At 47.3% G+C, this 20,030-nt stretch overlaps 1 protein-coding gene across 1 annotated transcript in view; it reads right to left on the bottom strand.

Moving 5' to 3' along the window:
• Nucleotides 1-20,030, bottom strand: part of LOC127572138 (plexin-A1-like) — a 456,000-nt gene that overhangs the window by 43,169 nt on the left and 392,801 nt on the right. The window contains 3 exon segments of the mRNA XM_052019089.1: nt 2,436-2,692; nt 5,310-5,452; nt 9,556-9,790. Of these exon segments, the coding sequence (XP_051875049.1) occupies nt 2,436-2,692; nt 5,310-5,452; nt 9,556-9,790 (635 nt within the window).

Genomic DNA, 20,030 nt, shown 5'->3' with positions numbered 1-20,030 from the left:
TTGTCTGTTCGATGTGACTTGCTCAAAGTCCTCTGACATTTGTCTTTGAGGAAAACATTTTAAAAGATTCTATGAATGTTATATTTCCAAGGGCGGGGGCAGGGAGGGGGGAGGGAGGGGAAGGGGGGGAGGGAGAGGGAGGGGGAGGGAGAGGGGAAGGAGAGGGAGGGGATAGGGAGGGAGGGGGAGAAAGGGAGGGGCAGGGAGGGAGGAGGGAGGAGGAAAGGGGAGGAGGGGGAAGGAGGGAGAGGAGAGAGGGAAGGAGGGAAAGGAAGGGGGGAGGGATGGATGGAGAAAGGGGACAGAGCGATGGAGAAAGGGGAGGCAAGGAGGAAGAACAAGGGAGAGTGTGAGGCAGGAAGAGAGGGAAATGTAGAAGGGAGGGAGCGAGGGAAAGCAAGTTTAGGGAGGGCACCTCAGATCTCAAAGCTTTGACAGCAAGTGGTACAGTGATGAGAATCATGAATTGAAGAGGCCAGAACTAGAGGAGTGCAGAGACTGAGGGGATGTCAAGGAGATGGCAGAGGGAGCGCGGAGGGATCAGAGACAAGGATGAGAGATTGACACTCTCTACCATAATTAAACAGTGAAGGCCAATGAAGGAGCAGGATAGCTGGGTAGACGAGGGAGATTTCGGAGAGGTTGGGCTGACGGAATGTATCCACTGCAGAGACTGTTCCCAGATGCAATAACCTTTTGGCTGACAATTCTGCCGGTGCCCTGTCAGCTTGTGTCCGGACAGATGTTTGGAGTGTGTGATGGGTAGGCCAGTCACATCTCAGCCCTGCACAGACAAGAGGTGAAACGGGTTCAAGACCTCCCTGTACTTGATGCCCCGTCGATGGTTTGTGGCCTACTTTTTCCCAATTTGTTCCCAGACTGCGGTGTTGGACAGTGAGTAAGGAGCCGGGTTTCACGTGCCTTTTGCACTGATATTTCCCTTCTAAGTTGTTTGCTGTGCTTGCCATGACCTCTCAGGCTCTGGAGAGCTTGCTTCCGTGTCTGAATACTGCTCTCGTTGCAAATGAGGCATCCTGGGATTGTACACTAATGAGCTCCAGCGTGAATCAACCCTTCACATCTTCTTCCAAAGGCCCGGGGGACTGACAGCAACAGCGAATGAGAGCAGTTTTAATGCAGGCTGCACCAGCCCCTGGCCAATGCTACACACATCCAGAGAATCGGAACAACTTGTGTCCTGTCAGAGGGGAATGTTTTATTTATTGTCTTCTGACTGGGAGCATCTTGTATCTTCATCTCTTCACGCGTTGATTAAACAGGGTTTTTGGGAACTCAGGATAGAGTGGGAGGCTACTTGGTCCTTGATGCCTGTTCCAGCCAGACGGTGGCTGATGTGTCTCCTAATTCCTCGCACGTGGGGCCAGTTTGGAAGGGGAGGAAGGAGGGAGGGCGATGGGGGGAGCGGAAGGAGGGAGGGAGAGAGGGGAGGAGGGAGGGAGAGAGGGGAAGGGGGGAGGGGGAGGGGTAGGGGGTAAGGAGGGAGAGAGGGATGGTGAGGCAGAGGGAGGTGGAGGGAGAGGAGGTGGAGGCAGTGAGGTAGAGGGAGCGGTAGAGGTATAGGGGTGGGAGAGGTAGAGGGTGGGAGAGATAGAGGGGTTGGGAGAGGTGGTTGAGGCAGGTACAATAACGGCATTTAAAAGACACCTGGACAGATACACGGACAAGAAAGGTTTAGAGGAATATGGTTCACATGGGACTGGCTTAGACGAGCATCTTGTTCGGCAGGGACGAGTTGGGCCGAAGGGCCTGTTTCCGTGCTGTATTACTCTATGATACCATGACGACTTTAATCTGAGTTCCCACCTTCTGTGGCAGTTACAGGCTCGTGCCTCTGCATCAACAGTCCAGGCCTACATACACTGCTCCAGCAACTTAACCACCACGTTACCACATTCAGAGTCCTGGGCCTTTGACAACACCTCTGGTGGGGGGGTTTACGTGAGCCTTGCTGACAGCAGCTGATGATGTTGCAGGAACAACCAACAGAGTGAAGGCCACTGCAGCAACAGCCAATGGCAGCCAACACCTCTGAAGTGACAGAAAATGGCACAGAAGCTGTAGCCCATGACATCACAGCACCAGCCAATGGCACTGCAGCAACTGCCAATAGCAGCCAATGGCATTGCAGCAATGCCTAATAGCAACCAATGACATCAGAGCAACAACCAACGGCAGCCAATGACATCACAGCAACAACCAATGGCAGCCAATAACATCACAGCAACAACCAATGGCAGCCAATAACATCACAGCAACAGCCTGTAGCAGGCAATAACTTTGCAGTGACAGCTAATGATATTGGAGTGACATCACACAAGATCCAACCACAGCAAGACCTGGTAGTTCTCCACTGTGGGGGGGGTATGGGGGTATGGGGGGGTGGAGAGGAGGGAAGGGGATGTCCTCACACTCACCTTCTCAGCAGCAGTTTCGGGTGGTTCTTGCTCTCCAGGTTCTTCTCTATCAGGTCGGAGAGGAGCTGCTTGAGGACACCGGTGGCGTATTCCATCTCGCCCTGGAGGGCCGTCATGATCAGCGAGGCCACGTTGCCTCGGTCCCGCATCGAGAAGCTTCGCTGAGCCTCCAGGGTGCGGATGAAGGTCAGCAGGAAGACCTTCTTGTTGAGCAGCTGTCCAAAGAGCATCAGGGCCTTCTCCACGTTGGCCGTCACCTTGGAAAGCAAAACGCAGAGGAAATGCTGTCAGTGTGCTGCCAAACACTGTCAGAAACCCGGCTGGAAAGAACAGCCTTTTCCAAAGTTATCAATAATCCTGGGATGCAGATGCCCTGGAGAGTGGCATTGAAGTGGATTAATAATCAGGCTTCCATTTATCTTGACAGAACAGGCTGTCAAGCATAAATAGGAAGGCTCAAAAGTTTTCAACCTGAAACACTAGATCTGTTTTTCTCTCTCTCTGCAAATGCTGCCTGACCTGCTGAGTATTTCCAGCATTTTCTGGTTTTATTTCAGATTCCCAGCATGTGCAGTATTTAGAATGTTTTTCACTGTTTCTGAAGTGTCACCTACTGTGCCTTCTGCTTTTAGTGTGAGTTTTATAGATGGGAATTGTGTCTGCAAGAAGTGGCAGTAACGAGGTAATGATCAGCGAAATAAGGTATACCCTTGGTGGCTAGGGGAATGTACATTAACTGCAGTACAGAAAGTCAGTAAGGGCCACTCTTCAAAGGATTAGGTGAGAGAGTCTTGCTTGAGGGGTCGAACACCACTGTCAAGAGAGTCACTGACCAGAGGACACAAATTTACAGTCACTGCAAAAGGCTTCAGTTATAATTATAATTGGTTAAGTTAACAATTATAACTGTTAATAGTCTTCGAAGTATTCTGGAATAGTTACCTCCTGAGGAATTACCCTCAATAAGTACACCTGATGCTGGCAGAGATGGATAAGCTTTTAGATATGAAGGGAATTGAGAGACATAGAACAATTCAGCCCACGATGTTGTGCCGATCTTGATGCCAATTTATACTAAATGTCCTCCTCCTGTGTATCACCCACATCCCTCCATTCCCTTCGTATTCATGTGTCTGTCTAAAAGCCTCTTAAACTCCACCAAACTTCCTGCCTCCACTACTACCCCTGGTAACCCGTTCCAGGCACCTACCATCCTCTGCGTTAAAAAAAACATGCCCCTCACATCTCCTTAAACTTCCTCCTTCTAACCTTAAAAGCATGTCCTCTGGTGTTTGACATTTCTACCTTGGGGAAGAATGGGGTGAGTGCAGGAAATTTGCAGTGAGGTAAAGGATCAGCCTTGATCTTATTGAATGATTGAGCAGGCGCAAAGGGGCCGAATGACCTTCTCCTGCTTCTCTAATGTTCTTGAAGTACAGCGTGCAAAGGAGCCTGGTTTTCAACATGGTCTCTTCGTGATCGCGCCCCCGATAGCTCCTGGAACAAGCGCTCTGGCCGCCGGGGTATTGCCAACTTAGTCCACAGTTGACAACCGTGTCCTCAGCTCCCTGCACTCTAAGCTTTCTCTCCTTTAAGGCATTCCTTGAAACCTCCCTCTTTCACTCAGCTTTGGGCCAAATGCCTGACGTCTCAGGGCGACAAATGGGTCCCATTCCAGGGACATTTCAGCTAAATTAAAAGGGGTGTGCAAGAAGTCTGTAATTGTAGTAGGTCTGTAGACTGTTAGGAAGAGGAAGAAGCTGAAATATAACTTCCAATGAGCAGTTCAACCAATGCTGTCCACAATAACGTCTGTAAAAAGTCACACGATAAAATGTCTCATGTCACCAAGATGCAGAGGAGCAAATAAAAATTAAGAAAAACTGCAGATGCTGGAAATCAGGAAATAATTTCATTTAAAATAAAAACAGGAAATGGCAGAAATACCAGGTCAGACAGCATCTATGGAGAGAGAAACACTTAACATAGAGTCATCGAGTGATGCAGCCCTCACAGTCCACACCAACCATCAAGCATCTCTTTCAATCCTACTTTATTCTCCCCATATTCCCATCAACTTCCATCCCCCTCCTCCCAATAGATTCTCCCACTCACCGACACACTGCAGACAAACTGCAGCAGCCAATTAATCCACCAGTCTGCACGTCTTTGGGTTTTGACAGGCAAGAGGAGCATTACACAGTCAGAGGGGGAACGTGCAAACTCAACACATACAACACCAGAAGTCGGGATTGAAGCCAGGTCTCCGGTGCTGTGAGCCAGCGGCTCCACCAGCTGCACCAATGTGAATTGTCAACCCAGCTTCTCTCTCCACAGATGCTGCCTGACCTACCGAGTGTTTCCAGCATTTTCTGGTTTTAATACTGAGGAGAGAGGTTGACTGCTCGCTCTGTGTGTTGATGACAAGGTTAATGTTTATGACAAAGTCATAAATATTATAAATGAGGTGGTGGAGGATCTATGACTCACTGTTAAATGGTCTATTGTACAGCAAACAAAGGCAAATTATTGTTTAAAAATCAGAGGGATTAATTGCAGCAACTCTTACCAATAAAAGTAAGAGTTTACAGCAAAATGCAGTGAATGAAGGAGAGTTACGTGTAGACTTTGTGCACAAAATCAAGGTCAGTCACTTAATGCAGTGTGAGCACCAAGTTTGATGGACAGGGGAACCATCCAATCACCTCCCTTCTGACTGGCCACACCCAAGATGCTTGTAACCCAGTGACACTCAGTGAGAGTCAGCCATGTTGATACATAAAGGTGGTAGCGTTTCCTTCTGTAAACCGGTCTAACATTTAGAGCACTACCCTACAGGCTCAGACTGGACCACAAGGTGGGATTCAGCTCTACCTCCATCTCCTTGAGCACTGGGTGATCCTCTATTCCTGGGAAAAGGACTCTCATCGCGTAGGTTCGGTAATCGAGGAATGGAATCCCGGCACCATCCAGATCGCTGGTGAGTTCGTGGATGTCAGTCTGCAGCTCAGCAAAAGCTGAAAGAGAGAAATGGCCAACAAGAAAATTACGCAGAGTGATCCAATCTCAGCCAAAACCCTGTCTGTTCCTTTGTTTGTTCACCTGCATTGCACTTTCTCTGTCACTACAACACGACATTCTGTGTTCTGTTTGTCTTTTTACAACCTCGATGTATTTATGTATGGTATGATTTGACTGGATGGCATGCAAACAGAACTTTTTCACTACATCTCGGTAAGACTGCAGAAAAGATTTATGAGGCTATTGCCAGGACTCGAGGGATTGGGTTATAGAGGGAGGTTGGGCAGGCTAGGACTTCATTCCTTGGAGCGTAGGAGACTGAGGGGTGTATAAAATCATGCGGGGCATAGATAGGGTGAATGTACACAGTCTTTTTCCCAGGGTTGGGGAATCAAGAACTAGAGGGCATAGGTTTCTGGTGAGGGAAGAGAGATTTAGTGGGAACTTGAGGGGCAACTTTTTCACCCAGAGGGTGGTGCGTATATGGAATGAGCTGCCGGAGGAAGTGGTTGAGGCAGGTACATTAAGAACATTTAAAAGACACTTGGACAGGTACATGGATAGGAAAGGTTTAGAGGGATATGGGCCAAGTGCAGGTGGGTAGGGCTAGTTTAGGTGGGCATCTTGGTAGGCATGGACCAGTTCGGCTGAAGGGCTGTATCTCAAACAGCGATGAGTCAGAGTACAGGAAGGAGATAGAGAGCTTAGTGGCATGTTGTCATGACAACAACCTTTCCCTCAATGTCAGCAAAACAAAAGAGCTGGTCATTGACTTCAGGAAAGGGGGCGGTGTACATGCACCTGTCTACATCAATGGTGCTGAGGTCAAGAGGGTTGAGAGCTTCAGGTTCCTAGGAATGAACATCACCAATAGCCTGTCCTGGTCCAACCACTTAGACACAGTAACCAAGAAAGCTCACCAGTGCCTCTACTTCCTCAGGAAGCTAAATAAATTTGGCATGTCCCCCTTGACACCCACAAACTTTTATCGATGTGCCACAGAAAGCATCCTATCTGGATGCATCACGGCTTGGTATGGCAACTACTCTGCCCGAGACGGCAAGAAACTGCATTGAGTTGTGGACACAGCCCAGTGCATCATGGAAACCAGCCTCCCCTCCATGAACCGTCTACACCTCTTGCTGCCTCGGTAAAGCAGCCAGCATAATCAAAGACCCCACCCACCCCGGACATTCTCTCTTCTCCCCTCTCCCATGAGGCAGAAGATACAAAAGCCTGAAAGCACGTACCACCAGGCTCATGGACAGCTTCTATCCCACTGTTATAAGACTATTGAACGGTCCCTTAGTACGACAAGATGGACTCTTGATCTCACAATCTATCTCGTTATGACCTTGCACCTTATTGTCTGCCTGCACTGCACCTTCTCTGTAAGTGTAACACTTTACTCTGCATTCTGTTGTTATTTTACCTTGTACTACCTCGATGCACTCTGTAATGAATTGATCTGTACAAACGGTACGCAAGACAAGTTTTTCACTGTATCTCAGTACAAGTGACAATAATAAACCAAATCCATTTCCATGCTGTTTGACTCTAAGATCTACCTGCTCCAGAATCTCTCCTTCCCTCAAGATTCTTGGGTTCATTTCTTCACTTCTTGAAAGGTATTAGTACCTTCCCTCTACAATCCTCTCAGTCAGTCCAACCCAACCAGAACAACTCACCATGTTAAATAAAATCCATCATCTCCCCTTCAGTTCTTCTGCAATGTCTATAAATTTCTGTCCTCTGGTCAACAACTTTCCTGGCTGTGGCTTTGTTCCCATCAGACCCTCCCCCTTTATCTCATCTATGAAGTGCACCAGGGAATGGACTGGCAAGATTGCTCTTCTGGGAGCCAGCATGCATTTGAGGGGCTGAAAGTCTGTTTTCAGTGCCATAACAATTCAATGATCTTCACCCCAACTCTTCCTGTCTCTGCAGAACTCAAATGCCACAGCGTGATATCACTGCAATCTCACTGAGGCATAACGCACATTTTCTGTCGAAGCAAAATTTGTGCGGAGTTAATTTTTTAGTAATAATTTAGGAATTAGTTAGTTAATTCCTTTTACGGATATACTATGCATTACTAAAGTGTGATGTTCATTCTTGGATGCAATACTCTAGTTGTGTCCCAGTCAGTGATTTATAAAGGTTTAGTGACATTCCTAGGGCTAGTGATACAAAGCAGGTCAAAGTAACAGACCAAACTTTAATAACTTAGCCAATTTTCTTTGCTCGCTCCTGCAGTGTTGTTGTGATAGGTTCAATTTATTGTCAATCAGGACCCCAGATCCCTTTATTTTCCATGCCTGCGGATGCCTCAAGATGTACGGTCCCACTCACTATCTCAGCAATCACTGCTAAGTCACGAAACATCAATTTGAAGGTACACTGCATAAAGTCAGGCACTCGTTTATTCCTTATGAAATTCGGAGGCACGGACCCCACAGTGAACGCAGGTCAAAGCATCAGTGGAAGAGCTGCCCAGAGCACACAGTTATGAATATAGATTGCTCACTCTCAGGAGGACAGATAGAACTCTCAACACTTGAAACACTGCCTGTAATTTTAATTTGCTGCCGCGGATTTGAAACAATAAAGTTTAAAGTTCCAATTCACCCAGAATCTATCCAAAGCAGGAGGATTAAATAGCGGGGAGGCTGGCGGAGGTGGAAGGATGGAATTTATCAGGAGAAAGCTAACGAAAATTCAAAGTCTATGTCACGACAGCAGGGAGAAGCTATCCTTTCTGTAGGAGCTGGCTGAGATAAGGTTCGGCTGAAGCAACAGCCCTGCTCTCAGGCTCCATGAATCCACAAGAGAAGCTTATCATCTTTTATCAGTGCCATGGGCAACTGATGTGGAGACACAGGCAACTGGTGTTATTAACATCAACTGAGCTAACCATGACCTGGTACTGAATTCTCGCATCAAAATCCAGCACTGATATTTCCACAGTCGGCAGCTTCATTGGTCACAGACATGTACCCAACGGAAGAAGGCCCTTCGGCCCACCGGGTCCGTGCTGGCTGTCAAGCACCCATTGGCACTGGAGACGTGAGAGACAGCTGATGCTGGAGTCTAGAGAACAAACAGTCTGCTGGGGGAACTCAGTGGGTCGAGCAGCATCTGTGGAGGGACAGCAAGATATAGGAGCAGAATCGGGCCATTCAGCCCGTTGAGTCTGCTCCGCCATTCAATCATGGCTGATTTTATTTTCAACCCCATTCTTCTGCCTTCTCCCCCTATCCCTTAACCCCTTTCACCAATCGAGAACCCATCAATCTTGGCCTTAAATACACTCAATGACCTGGCCTCCACCGCCCTCTGTGGCAACGAATTCCACAGATTCGCCACCCTCTGGCTGAAGAAGTTCCTCCTAGTCTCTGTTCTAAAGGGACGTCCTTTTATTCTGAGGAACTGCTGACATTTCGGGTCCTCGTGATCTGCCTGGATGGCACGCAAACGAAAGCTTTCCGTTGTACACATGACAATGAGAAACCAACACCAATACCAGATGCCACTGTCCAACTCAAATGAACACCTCTAGATCAACACACCAGGCCTCTGGATGTTAGTTCAATAAGTTAACCGTATCCACCTGATTGGCACCCCAGACATTCCCTCTCTCCACCATGGGCATACAGTGGCCTCAGCGTCCACCATATACACAATGCACAGCAGTTACTCATCTGCTCCAACACCGACTCCCCTACCTGTGACTCTGTCACCGTGAAAGGCAAGGACAGCAGTTTCTAGGGACACCGCCAAATGCTGGTTCCCCTCCAAGCCGCACACCACCCAGATTTGGAAATATACCGACTCTCCTTCATTGCCACTGGGTCCAAATCCTGGAACTCCCTCCCCAACAGCACAGTGGGAGCACCTTCCCCAGAGGGACTGCAGCACTTCAAGATGGCGGCTCCCCCCCCCACCTTCTCAAGTGTAGTTGGAGATGGGCAATAGATGTCAGAAACCAGAAGGTTTTGTGTTGGAATTCTGCACGGCGGAACAGGGAAGGGAAGACCATGTGGGACGACGTTCCCGAAGGATGTGGGGCAGGAGGTGACCACAGCCAGCAAGCTCTTACCTTCCTTGCACTCCAAAGCCACCCGGGACTCCAGGTTGTCCATCTGCAGCTGGAGACGCTTCAGAGTGCGGTCGGCGTCCCGAGACTTCCTCTTGTAGGCGATGAGCACAATGACGATGATGAGTAGAAGCAGGAGGCCGCCTCCCCCGATGCCGAAACCGGCAGGGAGGGTCAGCAGGCTGTCCGAGTAAATGTGGAGGACCCCAGGAGAGAACTCCAGCCCCCCTACCTGGATCTGTGGGAGGAAGTGGAGAGAGAGGGGGGAGAGTAGGCGGGGGGGCGGGGGAAGTGTGTGCGTGAGAGAGAGAGAGAGAGAGAGATAGAGTGAGAGAGAGAGATAGTGAGAGAGAGAGATAGTGAGAGAGATGTGGAGAGAGTGTGAGAGAGGAGAGAGAGTGGGGGGATAGAGTGAGAGAGAGAGATACAGATAGAGAGGGGGAGAGAGTGAGAGAGAGATAGAGAGAGTGAGAGAGAGAGAGGAAGAGAGAGAGGTGTGGAGTGTGAGTGAGAGAGAGATAAAGAGAGAGGGGGAGAGTGAGAGAGAGATAGAGAGAGAGTGAGAGAGATATAGAGAGAGAGGGAGAAGAGAGTGTGAGGGGGAGAGAGTGTGAGAGAGGAGAGGGATTGAGGGGGGAGAGGGAGAGAGAGTGAGAGAGAGGGGGAGAGAGTGTGAGGGGGAGAGTGTGAGAGAGGAGATAGATAGAGAGAGAGAAAGATGGGGGAGAGAAAGAGAAAAAAAAGTTATCTTAGTTTTGGAGAGGTAAGGTTTAAGGAGCACATCGATCATCCCTGGTTCTGCTCACTGCCACCACTGGCAGTGGTGCTGTATTCTATATTTCTGTACTACACAAAGGCCATTTGGCCCATCAAATGAATGCCAAGTCCCCATTACCTCACTAATTTCTTTCCATAACTTATTCTCCCCACAGTTCACTTACACTAGGCACAACTTACAGAGGTTAATTAACCGACCGATCTGCATGTCTTTGGGATTGGGAGGAAACCGGAGCATCCGGAGAAAACACAGTAGCACTGGAGACAGTCCAGAGGAAATTCGCCAGGCTAATTCCAGGGATGAGAGGGTCTTATTCCGTGGAGTTTTGAAGAATAACAGGTGATCTGATTGAAATATAATCTAAAATCCTAATTTATCCTAAAATCTCATGTGGTTCAGTGTCAAATTTCTTTGAGAACACTCCCAAAATACACTCTGAATACCTCTCACTGTGTCAAAGGCAATATGCACACACAATTTGCTGCTATTTTCACAGATGAATTACCACAGCTGTTACAAGGTTCCAGAGCTCGACTAGCCACTGTGAGCAGACTGTGGAACCACTGCCAAAGGAAGGCAGTGCTGTGAGGAATGAATAAAACCAGGGAAGAATTGAAGAGGGCTTGATCCGGGTACTCGAGCTAAATCTCCCAATGATTTTAAGTTAGTGCTCTGTGCCCTCTGTGTGAATCAACATGAAGCTGTAAAGGCGAGACGTCAAACAGAGGCCCCGTCTGCCTCTTCTGTGAGTGTGAAAGATACCATGGTCGCGTGTGAACAAAACCAGGGCTTCAAGACTGTCTTCCTTCCTATTGGCCACCAGTGGGGCCCAACTGTGCAAAAATTACCTGACATAATAGCAGCAATTGAAGCAATTTGTTAGACATGAGGTGTTCTGGCACATCCTCAGATGGGGAATGTAGCCTTAATTTACTCCTTTCCACACAGCCCAGCTTGTTTTTCCTAAAGTGGATGAGTAGAGGACATGTCTTTGCATCATTTCAACCAGTCAGCTTGTTGTAAACAAACTTAGCCAACAAGTTTGCTGTAAGCAAACAAAAGGTGCAGTTATCACAGAAAGATCTCTGTGTGTTTTCTGACTTACAGTCAAAATCGACTTATGGACGTCAGTAAAACAGAACCTGTTCATTACCCAGTACTGGACAAGCTTATATTTCAGTATTCTACAGACAGGTTACAAACGCCCAACTTATGGACACCCCTACGTACGGAGGAGCTCCCATAATATTATTAAATTCAAAAGCCTGGTGTACGTTCATACGTTTGTTCCTACGAATGACAGAGCTGGCCTCCTCTCTCCCTCCACTTTTAGTAATTGTTCTTTAGAACATTGAAGAGTACAGCACAGAACAGGTCCTTCGGCCCACAATGTTGTGCCGACATAGCTAATCCCTCCTACCTACAGATTGCCCATATCCCTCCATTTTCCTCCCATTCATGTGCCCATCCAAGCCCCTCTTCAAAGCCCGCAATGAGTTTGCCTCCACCACCCCATCAGGCAACGCATTCCAGGCATCCACCACTCTCTCAGTAAAAAACGCACCCATCATGTCTGTTCTGAACCTACCCCCTCTCATCTTAAACGCATGCCCTCTGGTATTGGATCGCTCAATAATGGGAAAAATTTCAGTCTTTCTTATCAGTCTGCTGTGTTTTTGATCCCATTTGTTACAATCCTGTGGAGGAGATCTTTGTGTCTTTTCCGACTTACTTACAGACTTCAGTAAAAATGGAACCTGTTCATTACCCCGGGATGGCCTGTATTCTATTCTTAGATTCATAGTGTTTTACAGCACGGAAACAGGCCCTTCAGCCCAACTGGTCCATGGTACCTAGTCCCATTTGCCTGCATTTGGCCCGTATTCCCCTAAACCGTTCCTATCCACATACCTGTCCAAATATGTTTTAAATGTTGTGTGTACCCACCTCGACCACTTCTTCTGGTAGCTTGTTCCATATACTCACCACCCTCTGTGTGAAAAACTTGCCTCTCAGATCCCCTTTAAGTCTTTCCCCTCTCAAACCTATGCCCTCTAGTTTTAGACTCCTCTACCCCAGGAAAAGACTATCAATTCTATTCCCTAACCATTGATTCCATCCATGGGACTGGGACAGAGAATTAAAGAAAGTGGCAACCAGATGACTCCTGAAAATTGGAAGAGGCTTTCTGGGAAGTGATCAGTCGATCTGTGTTTGATCTCTCCTGTCATGAGGAACAGATAACCTCACCAACAGAAGAAAAACAAAATCCATTCATAACTTAGTAATATTATTAATTGCAAAGTCACATGAATTTAAGCAATATACAAAGTGTATAAAATCATGAGGGGCATAGATAGGGTGAATGTACACAGTCTTTTTCCCAGGGAAGGGGAACTAAAAACTAGAGGGCATCGGTTTAAGGTGAGAGGTGAAAGGTTTAAAAGGGACCTGAGGGGCAGCTTCTTCACACAGAGGGTGGTGCATGTATGGAACGAGCTGCCAGAGAAAGTAGTTGAGGCAGGTACAATAACGACATTCAAGAGACATTTCATTAAGTATATGGATAGGAAGGGTTTAGAGGGATAAGGGCAAATGGGACCAGCTTAGGTGGGCATCATGGTCAGCATGGACGATTTGAGCCGAAGGGCCTGTTTCTGTGCTGCATGACTCTAGGACTCTAAATGGTTGTTTCTCCCGAAGAAATGCAGGTCTGGCTTTTCTATTTTGGTGTAACATCAAGTGGCAAACTACACACAGCATTTTATTAATCTATTACAGATTGTTACTAATTAAGTTATTAGACACAGACATTAATAATAAGCCAAGCTCACTCTGCAAGGATTTACCTCAAGCAGACTGGTTTCCTCCCACATCCCAAAGACATGCTGGTGGATAGGTAAATTGCCCCCAGTGTAGGTGGCTGTCAGGGTAACTAGGGTGGAGTTAGCGGGCACATGAAAGTGAATAGGCTACAGGAAATGAGGGAGAAGGCTCTGCTGGGAGCCAGGATAAACCTGATGGGCTGAACAGCCTCTTTCCACGTCAAAATATGTAAACGAGCAAGCATGAGCTGTCTGCTCCAAATAATTTCAATTCCATCACAGAGTTCATGCTCATTTTCTCTCCTGTGCACAGAACCACAAGCCCAAATTCCATCTCCCTTCGTAAAATGACAAGAGGCATCGATAGGGTAGACAGCCAGAAGCTTTTCCCCAGGTTCAAAGTCATGGAGTCAGAGAGAAACACAGCACGGAAACAGGCCCTTCGGCCCAATTCATCTGTGCCGACCATGGTGCCCACCAAGCTAGTCCTATTTGCCTGCGTTTGGCCCATATCCCTCTAAACCCCTCCTATCCACCTACTTATCCAAATGTCTTTTAAATGTTGAATGCTAGAGGGCATAGCTTTAAGGTGAAAGGGGAGAAATTTAAAAGAGATGCAGTGGGGCAAGTTTTTTGGGTGGTGGGTGCCTGGAACGGGCTGCCAGGAGTGGTGGGAGCAGACACAACAGTGGCATTTAAGAGGCTGTTAGATAGACACATGAATATACAAGGAATGGAGGGATTTGGATCATGTGCAGGCAGAAGAGACTTAGTTTAATTTGGCATCGTGTTTGGCACAGACATTGTGGGCCGAAGGGCCTGTTCCTGTGCTGTTCTATGTTCTGTGTTCCAACTCCACCCTGATTCTCCTACACTAGAGGTGATTGATAGTAGCTTGTTAGCCTACCAACCTGCATGTCTTTGGGATGTGGGACGTGGGAGAAACCCACACGCAGACAGCACCGGAGGTCAGGATTGAACCGGGATCACTGGAGCTGTGTGGCGGCAGCTCTTCTAGCCTTTGTGTCACTCTGTCATCCCATCCTGAAACCCTCCCAGTGCTTCCACCCACCACCCCCCCCACCCCCAACAACAAAAACTGTCACCCATTATGGAAGAGGCTACCAGCGGTAAGAGCTTGAGATTCCAATAACTTTGACAGCAGGCTGTTTCGAGTGAATGCAGCAAATCCCTATCGACCCCCCAGTGTCTGGGACATCAGCATTGAGCACTGAACATTGTGGACAGAAGCACGCGGTGCAAATCCAATCACCACAGACTCTTTTATTCCTCTTTCTTTGACTGAATTGCTGAGTGAACAGTCAGAGATCTCCACTGCGCAAGATTTGCACACTGCCCATTTTTAATCTGGAGTTTAGAGCCAGGTGCAGCCAGGCGGAAAATAAATGCCTTCACAGAGCCGTTAAGCATTTATCAGGGCTGATCTGCAGTTTTCTACAGCCCTTGACAGGCTGTCTGCCCATGTGTCACTGGATGCCCGGCTCAGGCAAAGCAGCAGCACATCCAACCCCACTTAATTTGAAGCATTCGGTAGATGCAAATAAAGAATAATATTTCCTGCCAATCTGCTGCTCTGCAAGTGCAAAATATCATTTAAAAACAGAAAATGCTGAAGATACTCAGAGTGGCGCAGCGGGTAGAACCGCTGTCTCACAGCCCCAGGGACCTGGGTTCGATCCTGACCTCAGGTGTTGTCTGTGTGGAGTTTGCACATTCTCCCTGTGATTGTGTGGGATTTCTCCGGATGCTCCGGTTTCCTCTCAACATCCCAATGATGTGTGGGTTGGTGAGTTAACTGGTCTTGAGTGTGTGTGTGTGTGTGTGTGTGTGTGTGTGTGTGTGTGTGTGTGTGTGTGTGTGTGTGTGTATATAACGGTCTCAAGCCGAAACATCAACCTATCCATTTCCCTTCTACAGATGCTATCTGACCTGCTGAGTTCCTCCAGCAGCTTGTTTGTTGTACATGGGAGAGAGTGTGTGTGTGTGTGTGTATGTGTGTGTGTGTGTATGTGTGTACATACACACAGGCGTGTGTGTGTATACAGGCATGCATGTGTGTGTGTATACAGGCATGTGTGTTTATATATACAGGCATATGTGTATGTATATACACAGGCATGCATGTATGTATGTATGTGTATACAGGCATATGTGCGTGTGTCTGTGTGTATATGCATGCATGTCTTGCATGTGTGCATCCGTGCATATGTGTGCGGGTGTCTGTGTGTGCACACGTAATCAAGAGGACAGCTTTGGATTCTACTGCCCACCACCAACAGGTACCCCACCATGTGACCACGGTCCAGACCCGTGCTGGCAGGACTGCGGTCCCTGAGGAATCGGGCCACCTTCCACTAAAGGCCTGACCAACCTCCCCTTCCTCCGGACCAGCAGTGGCACCGGGCCCAGGGCTGAGCCTTTCTCTCGGCAGGCGCCCATCAACGTCACAGCGGGGGAGAGATCGCGTTAAAAAGGTCAAAAGTTATTACCTTCCATTTAATGCCTTCCATTTGTCATCCTAACCCAGGCAAGAGACTCTTCTTTCCTCAATTAGGAAATAATTGATGAGCTGTTAAATTTTACTGGGCAGGTTAATGTGTAGGACAAGATCATGTGGAGTCCCCCATCAGATGCCAGCTTCCTTGCTGGTGAAATATTGCCAGCCGGGACAATTACTGTTCCATTGGCTCTTGAATGGTATTACAGACTCTGTCTCACCCTGCACTCCTCTGCCACAGTCAGGAGTCACAGCTACTGGCAGCACACTCTAAGCACCGACTAGTTAACAAGGGCGCTCTCCTTTGATCAAACTGGTGAATAACTAACAACATGAACCTGCATTTCCCTATCGCCTTTCACCACCTCAGGATCTCAAAGCACTTCACACCCATTAAATTACTCCAAATACATCAGAGCACCCTTGTAAGGCAGCAGTCAATTCTTGCACAGAAAGATCTCAGGACCAACAATGAGATAATGAGCAGATTTTTTTTAGTGGCGTTTAACAATGGATATATAACAGCCATGTACTGATCATGTTATTCCAACCAAATCAAATCAGTTCCTAGTCTCGTCCACAAAATGTACGACAGGCATGGTGGTGTAGCAGTTAGCGTAACGCTATTGCAGCACCAGTGACCCGGGTTCAATTCCTGCCGCTGTCTGTAAGTTCTCCCCGTGTCTGTGTGGGTTTCCTCCGGGTGCTCTGGTTTCCTCCCACATTCCAAAGACATACGGGTTAGGAAGTTGTGGGCATGTTATATTAGCGCCAGAAGCTTGGCGACACTTGCGGGCTGCTCCCCAGAACACTATGCAAAAGATGCATTTCATTGTGTGTTTCGATGTACATGTGACTAATAAGCATATCTTATCTTAAAATGCAAAGCAAGGCTCTCGATCCCGGCAACTCCACCCACAGCCCACACCCACTTGTCACTCACAGGATACCAGTAAAGGGCAACATTTATTGTTGGTGTCCCCCTGAACCAGGGGGTTTGTTGGACCATTTCAGCTAGAAATCAATAACATTGGTGGGTCTGGAGTCACCTATAGGCCGGACAGATCACGGGCAAATGTCCTCCCCTAAAGATCATCAGTGAACCAGATGGGTTTTTATAACAATCCACAGTATTTGTTTTTTTTTAAAAAGAGTTCCAGATTATTTAATTAATTGAATTTAAAGTTCTCATTTCCCTTGGTGGGATTTGAATTACACCATAGCCTAGGCCTTTAAATATTAGTTCAATAACTAACCAAAGTGCTGGTTGCTATACCCATAAGCCAAAGTCACAAGTTCAAACCCACTACAGCAGCAGTTGAGAATTTAAGCTCAGGTCCTTCAATGTAAAGTAAATCAAAGTAATGTTTTATAAGCATATAAAGAGCAAGAGGAAATTAAAGAAAGATTATGGCCTATTACTGAACAAAACGGGAACCTATGGTATGGATACGGAGAATGTGGGAAGTTTCCTAATGAATATTCTGTGACGGTCTTCATGAAAAATAGATGAGGCCAATGTTATAAGGTGAAAGAGTGTAAAATATCCAGTGAGATAGACATAGCAAAAGAGGAAGTAATGAGGGGCTTATCATAGAGTCATACAGCACCGAAACAGGACCTTCGGCCCAACTGGTCCATGCCGACCAAGGAGCCCACCAAAGCTAGTCCTATTTGCCCGCGTTCGGCCCATATCCCTCTACACCTTTCCTGTCCCTGTGCTTATCCAAACGTCTTTTACATGTTATTATTGCATCTGCCTCCACCACTTCCTCTGGCAGCTCGTTCCATAGACACAGCACCACCCTCTGCGTGAAGAAGTTGCCCCTCAGGTCCCTTTTAAATCTTTCCCGCTCACCCTAAACCTGTGCCCTCCAGTTTTTGTTCCCTTTCCCCTGGAAAACGACTGTGCACATTCACCCTGTCTATGCCCCTCATGATTTTATACATCTCTGGGGTCACCACTCAGTCTCCTATGTTCCAAGGAATAAAGTCCTCGCCTGCCAAACTTGTTCCTACAACTCAGGCCATCCAGTCCTGGCAACAATCTCGTAAATCTTCTCTGTGCTCTTTCCAGCTTAATGCCGTCTCTCCTATAGCGGGGCGACCAAAACTGAACACAATACTCCAGGTGCGACGTCACCAGCATCTTGTACAACTGCAACACAACGTCCCAGCTCCTGTACTCAATGCCCTGACTGATGAAAGCCAGCGTGCCAAACACCTTCTTCACCAACCTCTCTACCAGTGATGCCACTTTCAGCGAACTATGTACCTGCACTCCTAGGTCCCTCTGTTCCCACGGACCAAACCATTCACTGTATAAGTCCTACCCTGGTTTGATCTCCTAAAATGCAACACCTTGCAGTTACCTGGATTAAAAGCCATTTACCATTTCTCGGCCCACTTACCCAGCTGATCAAGATCCCCTTATAATTTTTGATAACTTTCTTCACTGTCTACAATACCACCTGTGTTAGTGTCATCTGCAGACTTCCTAACCATGCCTTGTACAATCACATCCCAATTGTTTATACAAATAACAAACAACAAAGGTTGCAGCACCGATCCCTGTGGAACACAAATGGTCACGGGCCTCCAGTCCGAGAAACAACTTTCCACCGTCACCGTCTGCTTCCTGCCATTGCGCCAATTATGAATCCAGTTAACTAACTCTCCCTGGATCCCATGCGATCTAACCTTCCAGACTAGCTTACCAAAATGGATAAATCACCAGGTTCAGGTTAAATGTTCCAGGCTGTTATAAGAAACAAAAACTCTGACAGATTTTTTTTTCCGAATCTCTCTGTCTGCAGGAGAGGGACTGGATGATTGGAAGACTGCCAATGTTGACCTTTGTTTCATAAAGGGACAAAGCGATAACTGCAGTAATTACAAGATTGTTTAACTTCACTGTTGGGCAAACTATTGGAATTCACTCCAAGGAATAGCATAAACCATTGAGATAGACACAGATTAATCAGGGATGGCCAGCAGGGATTTATGAAGGGAAGATCGTATCTCATGAACTTGATTGAACTTTTTGAGGAGGTTACAAGGAGGGCCAATGAAGGCAGTGCATTTGATGGACACTACATATATTTTAGCAAGGCTTTTGATGATGTCCCACATGGCAGGCTGATAAAAAAAAGTAAAAGCCCATGGACTTAAAGGAGAGTGGCAAACTGAATCAATAAAAATTCTGCTGAAGGAACTCAGAGGGTCGAGCAGTACCTGTGGGGGAAGAGGAACTGTCAACGTTTCAGGTCGAAAGCCTGCATCAGGATTAAGGTGGAGAGAGGAGGTATTCCAGCATCTGCAGTCTCTTGTGTCTGGATCCAAAATTGGTTCAGTGATATGAAGCAAAAGATTAATGGTGGAGGTGTGTGTGTGTGTGTGTGTGTGTGTGTGTGTGTGTGTGTGTGTGTGTGTGTGTGTGTGTGTGTGTGTGTGTGTGTGTGTGTGAGAGAGAGAGAGAGAGACAGAGAGACCATATAACTGCGACTAGGGTTCCACGGGACTCAGTACTTGGTCGTGTGCTAGCTTTCTGTAATATATGTCAATGATTTAGACCAAAATGAGAAGGATGTTTCGAGATGAAACAAAAATTGATCTGTGTGGTTTATAGTGAAGGTGAAGGCAATATGCAGGACAATACAGAAAGTTCAGTCCATGGGGAAGAAAAATAACAAATAGAAGTTAATCCAGAGAAGGGGGGGGAATGATGAATTTGGGGAACTGGAATAAGATGAGGGAATATACAATAAATGGGAGGACATTGAGTGGTGTGGATAAACAGAGGGATCTTGATGTATACGTCCCAAGATTTTTTAAAGCAGTAGGGCAGGTCAATAAGGTGTTTACAAAGTCCCCAGGACACTCTCCCATATAAGAAGTGGGATGTTAAGCTAGAACCATATCCAACTCGAGTTAAGTCACAGCTTGAGTACTGCACACAGTCCTGGTCAACACATTACAGGACGGGTGTGATTGCACTGGAGAGGGTGCAGAGGAGATTTATGAGGGTGTTGCCAGGACTGGAGACTTAGAGTTTAGAGGAAAGATCAGATAAACTGGGATTAGTTTCTATGGAACAGGGGAGACTGAAGTGGGACATTTGAGGTAATTAAAATAATGAGGGGCTGAGACACGGTAGTGTAGCGGTTAGTGTAATGCTATTACAGCACCAGCGACCTGGGTTCAATTCCGGTCGCTGTCTGTAAGGAGTTTGTATGTTCTCCCTGTGTCTGCGTGGGTTTCCTCCGGGTGCTCCGGTTTCCTCCCACATTCTAAGGACGTACGGATTAGGAAGTTGTGGGCATGCTATGTTGGCGCCGGAAGCGTGGTGACACTTGCG

This window comes from Pristis pectinata, chromosome 6, assembly GCF_009764475.1.
Source record: "Pristis pectinata isolate sPriPec2 chromosome 6, sPriPec2.1.pri, whole genome shotgun sequence".
Lineage (NCBI taxonomy): Eukaryota > Metazoa > Chordata > Chondrichthyes > Rhinopristiformes > Pristidae > Pristis > Pristis pectinata.
The sequence above is the reverse complement of the archived record's forward strand: the minus strand, read 5'-3'. Positions and strand labels throughout refer to the sequence as shown.